This window comes from Lepidochelys kempii, chromosome 23, assembly GCF_965140265.1.
Source record: "Lepidochelys kempii isolate rLepKem1 chromosome 23, rLepKem1.hap2, whole genome shotgun sequence".
Taxonomy (NCBI): domain Eukaryota; kingdom Metazoa; phylum Chordata; order Testudines; family Cheloniidae; genus Lepidochelys; species Lepidochelys kempii.
Genome location: NC_133278.1, coordinates 8,838,266 through 8,853,396, shown reverse-complemented (window position 1 = coordinate 8,853,396; position 15,131 = coordinate 8,838,266). Strand labels below are relative to the sequence as shown.

General features: G+C 48.6%; 1 protein-coding gene across 2 annotated transcripts in view; it reads left to right on the top strand.

Moving 5' to 3' along the window:
- The window catches only part of LOC140902092 (scavenger receptor cysteine-rich domain-containing protein DMBT1-like), a 92,086-nt gene that overhangs the window by 37,135 nt on the left and 39,820 nt on the right, over positions 1–15,131 (top strand). For both annotated transcript variants that reach the window (XM_073321783.1, XM_073321782.1), the window contains exon 8: positions 13,248–13,577. In XM_073321783.1, coding sequence (XP_073177884.1) covers positions 13,248–13,577 — 330 coding nt within the window. The remainder of the gene's footprint in view (positions 1–13,247; positions 13,578–15,131) is intronic.

The following is a 15,131-nucleotide window of genomic DNA, read 5'->3' as shown; positions in this document are numbered from 1 at the left end:
TATCCCTGGAGTCCAATAAAATTCAGGAGGCTCACGGTGGCTTTAAGGCAGGGTGTTTGGCCCACAGTGGCAATTAACAAATCATCTACATACTGCAGAAGGAGGGCCTCCTCATTATCCCACTCCTGTAGGTCCCTGGCCAGAGCCTGGCCAAAGAGGGTGGGGGAGTTTTTAAATCCCTGGGCCAACGCTGTCCAGCAAAGTTGCTTTTTAACCCTTTTTCGGTCCTCCCACTCGAAGGAGAAGATCTCCTGTGACGGGGTGGCAACTGGGATGGTAAAGAAAGCATCTTTCAGATCAAGGACTGAAAAATGGGTATACTGTCCCCCTATAGAAGCCAATAAGGTATACAGGTTAGGGACAAGAGGGTGCAGAGTCTTAACCCGTTCATTGACTGCCCTTAGGTCCTGTACCAGCCAATACGTGCCATCAGGCTTCTGTATGGGTAGAATGGGAGTGTTCCAGGCTGAATGACATTCCCGGAGAATACCATACATTCGGAATCGATCTACAGTTTCCTGTAAACCTTCTCTGGCTTCCCTCTCGATTGGATACTGTTTTACTTGCACTGGGTCTTTCCCTGGTATGAGCTGAATAGTAATGGGGATCTGATGGGTGGCCTTTCCTGGAATCCCTGATGCCCACACGAGGGGGTACACCTGGTCTTCCCACGGGCTCCATTCTGGGGCTTGCATGGCTGAGGGCTCAACTGCAAGGGTCATGAGCCATGCATTCTCAAGGGGTAAGGTAAGGTTATTTCGTCCTCAGTAAAATGCAGGGTGGCACCGAGGCGACAAAGTAGATCCCGTTCCAGCAGAGGTGTTGGACACTCAGGGAGGTATACCAGCTTGTGGGATATAGTCCTGTTTCCCAAAGCGCATTCCGCTGGGGCATACACTGGGCACTTGGTGTCCCTGCCTGTGGCTCCCACCACAGTAAGGGAATCTGCTACTGGCAACTGAAGAGGCTGATTTACGGCAGTTCGGGCCGCTCCAGAGTCCACTAAAAAATCTATTTCTGAGCTTCCCACCCGCATCTTTACTCGGGGTTCCGGGGGTAGGGTGGTCCGTCTCCCCTGACACCCCTATTCCTGCTCCGCCATCGCCATCATAGGGGCACCCCCCTTTTCTTTCCTCTTTGGGCACTCATTTTTCCAGTGTCCCTCCTGTCGACACAGGGCACACTGGTTGTGACCCAGTCGTCTCTCCTGCAGGCCCGGACGGTCGCGTCCACGGCCCCTTCCTCCCCGGCCACTTCTCTTAGTGCCGGCCTGTACCGCTGTTACCATCAATTTCACTTGCTTTCTCTCCTTCTCTGTCTCTCTTAGACTATAAGCTCGGTTTGCAGTCTCTAAAATTTGTGCCATGGTCATACCCATTAAATCCTCCTTTTTCTGTAACTTTCTCTTAATATCAGGGGCTGCTCTGCTTGTAAAAATTCCCTCAATAATTGACTCAGTTGCCTGATCATCGGGGTCTGCATTAGTGTTCTGTCGAATGGTGTCCCGAATACGCTGTAGAAAGGCCCCTGGGCTTTCTTTTAAATCCTGCATTACTTCATATGGCTTTGCCCAATTATTATGTCGGACAGCCGAGTGACGGAGTCCATGTAAAAGCAACTCCTTATAGGAGGTAAGGCGGGTCATATCCCCATGATCATTTGGATCCCACCTGGGGTCTGCTCGGGGGACTTGTGCATCCGGGTCAGGGACATTAATATGATCCCGGTCGTACCGTCTCTGTGCCTCCTCCCTTGCCTTGGACACAACCTGTTGTCTTTCAACCTCAGACAATAGGGTTCGCAGGAGGACGTTACAATCATCCCAGTCCGGCTTGTGACTACTGAGGCACCCCTCAAAGACTGAAATATACCTGCTTGGGTTTGTTGAGAATTCCCCAGCCTGTGTTTTAAAAGCTGCTAAGTCTATTGGATTGAATGGCACGTGGGTGTAAACTTGCATAGTGGTAGCCTGACGTCCGTCTTGCCCCTGGGCAAGTCACAACAGTCTCGGTCAGCAAAGGATAGAGTACCACCGAGGGGACAATCTCTGTAACCCGAGGCATCCTACCCTTATAAGGTGGAGGTGTGGGGGCCGAAGGGGACACCGGCTCTGCCATTACAGTGGGGGTGGGGGTCTGGGGACTAACATTAGCTACTACCGAACCAGTCGGAGTCAAATTTCAACTTTGCAAAATTACAGCTCTGTTCTATTTCTTAAAGCCATAAACGCTTGTGCATACAAATATTCATTCCATTTACCCATTCACTGACAAAACAAAACTAATTGGAGGATCGTGTTGTAATTAATTGACCCTCCTGGTGGCCACCACTCCTGGTCCTCTAGTTGATATTGAGGCCAGTCAACTGTACAGAATCCTTTTAATTGGCTCTTAGTTATTGGATCCGCACCAAATTCCTTCCAGTTTGCTAGAATGCACTCTAGGGGCGTACACCGTGCCCTAACCCCTGAGCTCTGTCCCTGTCCCATACCTACAGGGTAACTCTGGGCGTCCCCAGGTTCCAACAGAGCATATAATCCGGATTTTAAAAGTTTCCTACCTTATCCAAGGGACCGGTTCTTCACCGCTGTCCACAACAGCTTCTCCACTATATGAGTGCGTTGCACCGTTGTGCCCTCTGGGGTTGATCAAATCGCGTCTCCTCCGAGGCCCCCGATGAACTCACCGGTGCGCGCTGGGCGTTGGTTCTCGCCACAATCCTCGACCTCCAGGAAGGGTCCGGGCAAGGCTAAATTGCAGCCTCGTCGCCCACCCAGGGATGCCAAAAGCTGTTGCCGGCACCCAGTGCCGAGAGGCTGAACAACAGCTTGAGTGGTTCGTTACCTGGTGTGCTACACCCAATAATCACAACGGGGTGGAGAAGCAGAAAAGTTTATTTGAAGCTTCAAATAGGTACAGGGAGATTTGAATCTCAAATCCTGTACCCAGAGCAGGAAGTTACACAGGCTTTTATACATCCTTTTTCCCAGCATACTTATCCAATAGCAAGCTGCCCCAAGTATCCATATAGCCAGCCAATCCAGTTCCCAGCTAGTTCCCTGATTCTCTGTATCATTTGTTAAACTCTACATAAAGCTGCTTTATTCAGCATTGTTCTTTCATATCTGCCCTGTTTGGCCTTGCTTAGTTTCAGGCAGTCTGACTCCGCAGCATATTGTTGCAGATTCTCAGCATAACTGCTGTGTGTGCCTCCAGGCAGGGGGTGGGGGGTGGGAGGGGGGGGCAAGGACACTTGGGCGAGTGCCTCCAGGCGGGAGGGGGGGCCAAGGACACCTGGGCCTAGTGCGAGGGGGCTTCATCGACAGTCGTGGTCTTCCATCCCCTCAAGTTATCTAGTGGCCATGCCCCAGTGTCCCCAACATGTGTGTCCCCACACAAATGCTCTAAGTGCATGTAGTCGGCGGAGTGTGTCCACAGTACCGTGGCAACCATCGACTTCCGGAGCATTGCACTATGGGTAGCTATCCCGCAATCTCCGCCGCCCATTTGAATTCTGGGTAGAAATCCCAGTGCGTGATGGGGCTAAAACATTGTCGCGGGTGGTTCTGGGTACATATCGTCAGGCCCCCCTTCCCTCCCTCCCTCCGTGAAAGCAAGGGCAGACAATCGTTTTGTGCCTTTTTTCTTGAGTTACCTGTGCAGACGCCATACCACGGCAAGCATGGAGCCCGCTCAGCTAACCGTCACCGTATGTCTCCTGGGTGTCCCCTCAGCACCAGTGATGATCCCCGCATGGTGCTTGGGGCCTCTGCTTCAGGGAGCAATATGGAGGTTCCAGTAGGGAGCGCTCTTCTCTCAGTCTGGGCTGACCATAATTCCCCTGTGTGGTTCTATGGGCCTGTGCTGCAGGGAGCGGTGTGGGGGCTCAGTGCGGGACACAGAAACTCTCCCCTGGAAGTCAGTGCTGGCCCCAGTGCCCTAGTGCAGTGCTAGGGGGACTGTGCTGCAGGCAGAGGGTGTCAGAAGGGGGTGCTCTCCTTTTGCAGTTCTGCTGGCCCTAATGCTGGAAACAGGTAAAACCATAAGCAAAACACCTATCCCAGGGTACGTTGGGCAGTGTCTATTGCTTCAGGATCTTGAATCGAGCAAGCAAAAGTCCCTTTAATGTGCCCCTCCCTTCTCCCTCTGCCGCACCCCACTCACAGTGGTTGTCCTTGGTTAGTGAAGACCCAGAGTTCAGAGGTGCACCTGTGTGAGTTCAGCTCCCACCATGGGGGCAGGGAGGAGAGGGCCTGGTTGGCTCTGCTGTCTGGGTGCTTGCTCTGGTCACAGCTGCCCTGCCAGCCACTCACCACTCTGCTCGCCCTCACCTCCTGCTGCCCCCGGCCTCTCTACTGTGACCTCTGCAGGTCGCTCTCTTGAGGCTCCCCCCAACTCTCAGTGACTGTCGGCTCTTAGTGGGGAAACCTCAGTGCTGAAGCAGGCTGGGCAGAAACACTGTCTCACAGCAGGTGATTTCAGCTCTAGTGATCACTTAATCCCAAAAAGAAATTAATCCCAAAAGACTCCTAATGGAGCCTTAATTAGCTCTATCTTTCAAGAGTGGTGAGGGGCAGATTAAACCATGCCTAGACCTCTTACACACAACGCACACCTCATCTCCACCCCCTCTCACTTTTGGTAGGTGTCTGGTGTCTGATACCTGGTTAGTGGGTTTAGTTCAGTTTTGGGTGACCCCCTCAGTCAGGGCAGGCTAAGCCCAGTTCTGCTGCCCTTTACTCAGACAATCAGAACAACAACATTACACTACCCCTGCATTCAAGTACTACAGTGATTTGTAACCCAGCTCCAACCAACACAGCTCTGTCTGCTGGATACCAAAGCAGAGTGGGTGTGTTCATGTAAATACCGTCTGGTCCTGAAGCCCTTCCCCCTCCCCAGTTTATCACTAGCTGTCAGAGGAGAGCTCATTCCAACCTTGCTTACTTCTAGCTTGTTCAGTCATCTGACTGTGCATCCTCAAAGTCCATTCTTCTGACGTGGCTCTCCTCCACCACGACCACGTGTGACTGTCTGTATTGCTGCCCCACAGGCAGACGGAGAATATCGGGCTAAGCCTCATTTCTGCATTGTAGCAATTCCTCGGGTCAGTCCAGTCAGGGGCCCGTTAAGCCTAGTCCAGGATCTGTATCCCAGGTTGCAAATAGGCAGATACAAGTTAGGGCTTCTGAAAATCCATGAGCAAGCCAGTCTCTCTATTCCAGAGTTGCTACCCCTCTGTGAGTACACAGTTGTCAACCCAGCTCTGCCATCATTCATCTGAGACAGGTCCTGGACCGGCAGCACTAGACCCCACTGCAGCAACAGCTGCCACAAAACGATGTTGCCAAGTCAGTCGTGGCAAGTCAGGAGGAATTGCAGGGGCAGGTGTTTGCTTCAGGAGGGGGCCGACTTGCTTGCAGGAAGTGTGCATTGCCTTTGCACTGGTCGGAACCATTGTCAGCCTGGTGACATGGCCAGTCCACAACATTTTGGCACCTGAGGCGGGGCGCTCAAATGATGCCCCCATACCTCCTCGCTTGGGCCAAAACTTTGAAAGGTCTCAATTCTGCCTTCCTCCTGTTCTACTCCTCTCATGGTACTGCTCTGCTACCTACCCCAATAAAGGGGAACTAACAACTTAGAATGCCTTGTTCAAAAATTTTAAGTAACACTTAACTTTCAAACGCCTGAACAGCAAATGTAATATTTCTTGTCTGCATAGTAAACACTGGCATTTTTATCTGTTTGAATAATGAAAGTGGTGCTTTCCATGCCTTCTTGGTTGCAAAGATTTGAACTGCTTCCTGCTGAAGGTCCACAGTCTGGGCCAGCTCATGCTCTATTGAGATGGTTGCAAGGCCGACCAGCCTCTCCTGTGTCATTGTGGAGTGTAGACGTGTTTTTATTAACTTCAGCTTCAACATCACGCATGCCATCATGTGTCAACACTGTCTCTAGTGCCTGCTTTGCTGGTGTAGGTCTTCTTGAGGTATAGTGAGGAGTTTTGGAATATCATACAACATCCCAAATATACTGCTGTGTTCCTTGAGCTGCCTGAAATGTTCTTCAACAGATTGTATTGCACAATCTAGCATCTGGTTCAAGAATTCAACTTTGAATTGTTGTTTGGGGTCTCTTGTGGGATTATCCCGTGCCTCGTAATCAAAATGTCTTCTTCTTTGGTGACTCTTGTATTCTTGAATGGGTGGGAAAATAGCTTCAGTGTTGTGGTGGAAAAATTAACCACGCATTCTGTTTGGATCAGAACCAAGCCTGAGGCTCCTTTATTGATTACAAGAGCAGGGGGGTAACAGCTCTAAGTAGCTGCCCCGCCGCATACAGAAAATACAGGAGCTTATATTGCTGAAAACCACAATTTGTTAAGCCCACTTTCTTTAACAGCATTTTCCTTATTTGGCATATAGTGCAAGTTTCAACAGTAGCTTTGCCTTATTTGGAGTTTAGCAAAAACAAGCTTTTCCTGTTATTGACAGGTGTTTTCTTTGCGGTTAATGGTTTTTTTCTAACTTCTGGCGGTTATGGTTACATTTCTTAAGCTGTGCTATTTGCAATCGCCCCTTAATGGAATTTTCCACACTCTTTTCTTATGCTTCATGTACACAGTTAGCTTGACCAAAGTTTTAGGCCTACTTGGGAAGTTTAGGCCTACTTGGGTCCACTGAATTTTTCCTCCACAGTGTGAAGTTCCTCTGCCAACTTCTGAGCACTCTTCAGAATGTTTTGAAATCCCGCATCTGACCGGTAAGACTGTAGGTATGACTTTGCTTTGTCCAGTTGTTCCACTGCTCCAGATATATCAAGGTCAGCACCTTGGAGTCTCTTGCTTACAACATTTATTTCGAACAGTATGTCATGTCACAACACTAAGCCACAGAGAAATTTGAAGTTATGTATGTTTCTGGTGATTCCATTTTCCTCTGCCACTGTTCTCCCACAAACAGTTCCTGTCATAGCATTATCCTCCGTAATGGCAACTGTGGCATCATCTATCTTCCCAATTTGGTGTTTGGTAGGCTTTATCACCTCAGCTCGATTTTCCCATCGTGTGGCACTTAGTGGTTTCAGTGTCAGAGAGGATGTTCCCAGAAGTTGCTTCAAAATTTGCCATCGATGAGTTGATGCAGAGAAAAATACAGAGATGCTTCGAATTACACTAAAAAATTCAGCAGCCTCACTAGAAGCTGATGCTGCATCACTGACCACCAAGTTCAATGAATGAGAACTGCATGGGACAAAAAAAGCTCAAGGGTCCGTGTCTGCACTCTTCTGTTGTTTCCGCTCATGTTGGCACCATTATTGTAGCCCTGACCTCTCATGTCAGCTATCGGAATTCCCGTCTCTTCCAGCTTTTTAAGAAGCACATTTGTCATACCAGCTCCTGTAGTATCATCAATGTCAATAAATTCTAGAAAATGCTCTGACAGTCACCATTGCAGGGACATTTTCACTAGGTTCTGTTGATGTTACAAAACACACCATTAAAGTTATTCGTTCTGTATGGATGATGTCAGGTGTGCAATCCAGAATAACAGAGTAATATCTTGCTGACTTCAGATCTGCCACAATCTTCTGTTGGACTTTTGTTGCCAGTGACTGTATAATCTCATTTTGAATTGTTTTTCCAAAGTAGTGGTGTGTGTACGTTTCTTGGGTGGTGACTCTTCTTAGATACTCCTGGAGTACAGCATCAAACTCAGGCATCAGCTCCACAGTGTTAAGGAAGTTTCCATTGTCTGGCACATACAGCGGATCTGAAGTGCCAAGCAGTGCTTGGTTTTGGGTAGCAAGCATTCTCACAATGGCAATGAGCCTTTTCCGAACATTTTGCCAGTAAAGAGACTCTGATGCAATCTTCTCTCGATGCTGATCATCTATGGTGGCCTTTAACCTTAGTCTCATCTCAAGCTCTTTCCACCTACGGAATGAATGCTCTCTGGTGATTTGCTGCCTTCTCATGGCATGCCAGATTTCTAGCCAGATTTTTCCAGTCCTTTGTTCCTGTAGAACCCAATGTGGCTGGAACATTAGACTAGAAGAGTTTGCAACAAAAAGAGTATGCAGCATTTTGGGTTTTTGAGTACATAAGCCCTGGCCTCTCCACTTTGTCACCATTGGGGATTTCACGCCAGTAATGTGTTGGATGGAAACTTCTATTTTCATTGTCTTTGGGGAACATGAAGTTTTTAGAATCATAGAATCATAGAATATCAGGGTTGGAAGGGACCCCAGAAGGTCATCTAGTCCAACCCCCTGCTCGAAGCAGGACCAATTCCCAGTTAAATCATCCCAGCCAGGGCTTTGTCAAGCCTGACCTTAAAAACCTCTAAGGAAGGAGATTCCACCACCTCCCTAGGTAACGCATTCCAGTGTTTCACCACCCTCTTAGTGAAAAAGTTTTTCCTAATATCCAATCTAAACCTCCCCCACTGCAACTTGAGACCATTGCTCCTCGTTCTGTCATCTGCTACCATTGAGAACAGTCTAGAGCCATCCTCTTTGGAACCCCCTTTCAGGTAGTTGAAAGCAGCTATCAAATCCCCCCTCATTCTTCTCTTCTGCAGGCTAAACAATCCCAGCTCCCTCAGCCTCTCCTCATAACTCATGTGTTCCAGTCCCCTAATCATTTTTGTTGCCCTTCGCTGGACTCTCTCCAATTTATCCACATCCTTCTTGAAGTGTGGGGCCCAAAACTGGACACAGTACTCCAGATGAGGCCTCACCAATGTCGAATAGAGGGGAACGATCACGTCCCTCGATCTGCTCGCTATGCCCCTACTTATACATCCCAAAATGCCATTGGCCTTCTTGGCAACAAGGGCACACTGCTGACTCATATCCAGCTTCTCGTCCACTGTCACCCCTAGGTCCTTTTCCGCAGAACTGCTGCCTAGCCATTCGGTCCCTAGTCTGTAGCTGTGCATTGGGTTCTTCCGTCCCAAGTGCAGGACCCTGCACTTATTCTTATTGAACCTCATCAGATTTCTTTTGGCCCAATCCTCCAATTTGTCTAGGTCTTTCTGTATCCTATCCCTCCCCTCCAGCGTATCTACCACTCCTCCCAGTTTAGTATCATCCGCAAATTTGCTGAGAGTGCAATCCACACCGTCCTCCAGATCATTTACGAAGATATTGAACAAAACTGGCCCCAGGACCGACCCTTGGGTACTCCACTTGACACCGGCTGCCAACTAGACATGGAGCCATTGATCACTACCCGTTGAGGCCGACAATCTAGCCAGCTTTCTACCCACCTTGTAGTGCATTCATCCAGCCCATACTTCCTTAACTTGCTGACAAGAATACTGTGGGAGACCGTGTCAAAAGCTTTGCTAAAGTCAAGAAACAATACATCCACTGCTTTCCCTTCATCCACAGAACCAGTAATCTCATCATAAAAGGCGATTAGATTAGTCAGGCATGACCTTCCCTTGGTGAATCCATGCTGGCTGTTCCTGATCACTTTCCTCTCATGCAAGTGCTTCAGGATTGATTCTTTGAGGACCTGCTCCATGATTTCACTTGCTCCATGATTTCACTTGATTTCACTGCTTTCACTTGCTGTGGCCCATGCAGTACAAGGAAGTCCCTCAGGCTACTGCTCAAGTGGGTCCACAGTCCTGGATCATCTAGACTTCGATGCTGATGTCAGGCTAAGGCAACCACTAATGACACGAGTGACTGTGTTCAGCTCCCAATCACCAAGATGCTTATGCCAGTGTCTGCCCTGCAACACTGCACAGTATCCCACTGGAGCGAATACCAGCCCCAGGAATGAGGGTGTAAATCTTCTCCCCAGGAGGTTCACACCAGCTTCTACATGAAGGCAGTGGGGGGGGGGAAGGGGGATGATCTTTTTCATTAAGTGCTCTAGTGGAAGCAGTAGGTCAGACTGCAGTCCAGTCTGCCTAACTAGGTGAGAGCTCGCCAGAATGGGAGTGGAAAAAGCCTGGTCAGTGGTGGGGAGCCCTTGACAGGACCTCACTTTGTGCAGAGACTGGTCAGACCCATCAGCAGGAGGGGCTATATTCCCCATTGACATGAATGATCAGATGTAGAGGAACGTCCCTGAGTGTTTATTCCCTTGGGGTGTTTGCAGACTCTGGCATTTTAGAAGTGGCTTAGCTCTGACTGGTGAATGGTTCGAGTCGCTGCGCTGGGAGAGTGGAGGTGTTTCATAACAAGAAGTGGGGAACCGTGTGTGATGGCGGCTGGGACTTATAGGATGCTGGAATCGTGTGCAGGCAGTTGGGCTGTGGGACGGCGCTATCAGCCCCCGCTGGGGCTCACTTTGGGCAGGGATCTGATCATATCTGGCTGGATAATGTCACCTGCACAGGGACAGAAGTTGCCCTATCTGATTGCAGGGCTTGGTCTTGGGGAGACAGTAACTGTACCCACGGAGAAGATGCTGGTGTCGAGTGCTCTGGTAACTTGCATCCATGACGTCACTGTGGGTGGTGCAGGTTGGGAAGTTTTCAGCACAGATCCAGCTCTCCTATCTGAGTCAGCGCTGACCCCAGTGCCCCAGCATGGTGCTGAGGGCCTGTACTGCAGCGAGCAGGATGGGGTCTCAGTAGGGGGCTCTCTGCCCTTTCCCTCTGTGCTGGCCCCAGTGCCCCAGCACAGCACTTAGGGCCTGTGCTGCAGGGAACAGTACGTGTGCCTCTGTGAAAGACTCTCCCCATCGCTGATCACTGTGATCCCCCTGCCCCACTCCAGCACAATGAGGTGCTGGGTAACCGTAGATCCCATTTGTGGGATTTGGGTTCGAATGGAGCCTGCAGCCGCTCAGGGGTCCCTTTATGTGGGTATCCTACCCCTGCCATCCCCGGTGATTTGCAGCTCAGCTAATTAACCCTGAACCTGTAATATCCCCCACTGCTGTGACTGGAGATAGGGTTCTTCTTCACTTCCTCTCCTACACAGCCCATCAGTTTCTGTGCCCTGTCTCTCAGCTACTCTGTTCCACCCCAGAAGTGGCTGCATGGCAGTGGTGGGGAGTAGGTCTGTCAAGTGACTAAAAAAATGAATCATGATTAATCGCTCAATTAATTGTGCTTTTACACAACAATAGAATACCATTTATTTCAATTTTGGGGGAATGTTTTCTCCATCTTCTAATATATTGAATTCAATTACACTACAGAATACAAAGTGTACAGTGCTCACTTTATTTTTGAGTACAAATATTTGCACTGTGAAAAAGAAACAAAAGAAATAGTATTTTCAATTCACGTTATACAAGTACTGTAGTGCAATCTCTTTATCAGGAAAGTTGAACTTACAAACGTAGAATTATGTACAAAAAATAACTGCACTCAAAAATAAAACAATGTAAAACTTTAGATTCTACAAGTCCACTCAGTCCTACGTCTTGTTCAGCCAATCACTCAGACAGAGAAGTTTGTTCACATTTGCAGGAGATATTACTGCCTGCTTCTTGTTTACAATGTTATCTGAAAGTGAGAACAGGCATTCGCATGGCGCTGTAGTAGCTGGGGTCACAAAGTATTTATGCATCAGATGCGCTAAAGATTCATATGTCCCATGCTTCAGCCATCATTCCAGAGGATGTGTATCCATGCTTATGATGGGTTCTGCTCGATAATGATCCAAAACAGTGTGGACCAACACATGTTCATTTTCATCATCTGAGTCAGATGCCACCAGCAGAAGGTTGAATTTCTTCCTTGGTTGTTCAGGTTCTGTAGTTTCCGCATTGGAGTGTTGCTCTTTCAAGACTTCTGAAAGCATACTCCACACTTGGTCCCGCTCAGATTTTGGAAGGCACTTCAGATTCTTAAACCTTGGGTCGAGTGCTGTATCTAGCTTTAGAAATCTCACCTTGGTTCCTTCTTTGTATTTTGTCACATCTGCAGTGAAAGTTCTGAAAACAAACAACATGTACTGTCATTGTGCAAGACTGGTTTAATATTAAATATATGGCAGAATGCAGGTAAAACACAGAGCAGGAGATATACAATTCTCCCCCAAGGATTTCAGTCAGAAATTAAATTAACACATTATTTATTTAACCATCGTCATCACCATGGATGCATGTCGTCTGGAATGGTGGCCGAAGCAAGAAGGGGCATATGAATGGTTAGCATATTTGGCACATAAATAACTTCCAATGCCAGCTACAAAAGTGCCATGTGAATGCCTCTTCTCACTTTCTGGTGACACTGTAAATAAGAAGCAGGCAGCATTATCTCCCGTAAATGTAAATAAACTTGTTTGTCTTAGCAATTGGCTGAACAAGAAGTTGGAGTGAGTGGGACATGTAGGCTCTAAGTTTTAATTGTTAAGTGCAGTTATACAACAACAAAAAAATCTACATTGTACTTTGCACTTACACGAGAAAGAGATTGCCCTACAGTACTTTTATGAGGTGAATTGAACAATACTATTTCTTTTGTTTATCATGTTTACAGTGCAAATATTTGTAATTCAAAAGCACTCTACACTTTGTATTCTGTGTTGTAATTGAAATCAATATGTTTGAAAACGAAGAAAAACATCCAAAAGTATTTAATAAATTTCAAGTGGTATTCTATTGTTTAACAGTGTGATTAAAACCGCGATTAATTTTTAAAATTGTGATTAACATTTTAGTGTTGATTGCTTGAGTTAACTGCGATTAATTGACAGCCCTGTTTTAAAATAAAATGTTTCAGGTATTCCACATGTGGATTCATTTTCCACTAGCCTCCTAGAATGTTCTGGACCTTTGTAGAATCTCTTGAAATCTTCCAGACTTTCTGAGAATGACATTTTCCTCGAACCTCCTCTAGCTTTTCTGTTTCTGGTGTTGACGCTCGCTTACCTCCTCACTGCTGGAGAAACACAGGCCCACGTATGGAAGGGGCGAATTAACATGCTCAGTATAAGGCAAGCAGCAACTTGTGGGTGGGGTTGGGGGGCATGTGACCCCGCACCCAGGCTGATCAGCTGCTCTGAGACAGAGTTAACTGTGAGTTAACTTGCATCCGATGAAGTGAGCTGTAGCTCACAAAAGCTTATGTTCAGATAAATTGGTTAGTCTCTAAGGTGCCACAAGTACTCCTTTTCTTTTTGTGATTAATTGATAGCCTTAGTGGGGAGTGAACGCAGTTGCAGAGGTTATTCAGACCAGTCAGTGGGAGGGGCTATGTCCCCCAGCATCACTAGTGGTCAGATGCACAGGAACCTCCCTGAATGTTTATTCCTTTGGGGTGTTTGCAGACTCAGGCATTTCAGAAGTGGCTCAGCTCCGACTGGTGAACAGCTCCAGTCACTGCGCTGGGAGAGTCGAGGTGCTTCACAACCAGCAGTGGGGAACCGTGTGTGATGACAGCTGGGACATAACTGATGCTGGAGTTGTGTGCAGGCAGCTGGGCTGTGGGACGGCGTTATCAGCCCCAGGAAGAGCTCGATTTGGGCGAGGATCAGACCGTGTCTGGCTGGATGATGTTCACTGCACAGGGACAGAAGCTGCCCTCTCTGATTGCAGGTCTCGGCCTTGGGGAGACAATAACTGTAACCATGGAGAAGATGCCGGTGTTGTGTGCTCAGGTAAACTTCTTTCACCACTGTTGCAGGGAGCAGAGTGGGAAGCTCATTATGGGGCATTGTCCTCTCACAGCCAGTGCTGACCCCAGCATCGTGCTTTGGTGCCTGAGCGTCAGGGAGTAATATGGCAGTTCCAGTAGGGGGCGCTCGCCTTTCACAGTCTGTACTGAGCCTAATTCCCTTGTGTGTTCTATGGGCTTGTGCTGTAGGGAGTGTGGGGGGGACTCAGTAGGGGGCACTCTTCCTTTGAAGGCAGTGCTGGCCCCAGTTCCCCAGTGCGGTGCCAAGGGCCCCTGGCATGAGGAAGCCTTGTCTGTGCCCACTGGGGGGAAGCTCCTCGACTCCCTTGGACTCAGGCCATACAAGTCGTGCCCTCTAGGCCTTGTGGGGTGGCCTCTCTCCAGGTTGATGATAGGCAAACTCCAGCCCCCAGCCCTCCAAGTGTCCCCCTGCGGCACCCAGCCCCTGTCCCACTGGGCATTCACAGCAGTCACAGATCCACTGCTCCGAAAGGAACAGGGCCCCCAGCTGACCAGCTCCAACTCCCATCTCTGCCCTGATCAAAACACAGCTCTAGATCCCTTCATAGGCACACCAAGGACAAGTGATTTCACAGAGTGTAGAGATTCGAGGAGTAGCAAAGAGAAGGGTTGGAAAGAAATGGTTCCATGGCCAATAAAATCATACCACGCTGACTAGACCCTAGACTTATTGAACGAGATACTTTTCTGTCTGGTAGAGCAACACTCACCCCACAGTTCTTCCAGGGTTTTACTCCAGGCTTGGCTGTGATCTCCTGTTCCTGAGACAAATGCTGTCAGCCACCTCCTGGGTGAAAGGGAGCTCTTGTCCCCTCTCCTCTTTCTTCGTAGGTATATGACACTGATAGACCCCGGTCATCAGCAGGCGGGATCAAACCTGGGACCTCTGGAGCTTAGTGCATGAGTCTCTGCCGCATAAGCTGTAGAGGAGACTCATTTTATCTCTCTGTGTGGTCTCGGTGAAACTAGATGGGACAGAACACAGCACCCACGGGGTGTGGGGGTTACAGATATAGACCATTGTCTTCTCAGAGGAGGTCTCTCTTCCGAGACTTGTTCTGAGGGTCCTTTGTTTTTGCATATTCTCAGGTCCCCACAGGGCCCAGACAGTGAATATAGCCTGTCTCCACGGCTGTGCTTTGTACTATGTGCTGATTGGCTCCGCCGAAGGGATTGCCATGGCACAGGTGACAAGCTTTACTGCAACACTTCTGCAACCTCATATTTTACATTTTACATCTCTCTTCAACTGTGTCCCATACAAAGATCTTGCCCCTATTAGGGAGACCAGCAGGCTGCTGGCTCTTGGTAGAGACCTCACATACCACCTTTGGTGAGCTATTGTGCACACAGTATATCTCACCCAGGGGATCCCCATATAACTCTAGGCATCCCTGTGTCCTCTTCCAGTTGGCATCTAGTTATACCTGGGCCAGACCCTGCTGCGACACTTTGGGGACCTGGGTAACTGCAGCTTCTACTGTTTGGATTTGGTGTTGACAGAGCCTGCAGCCGC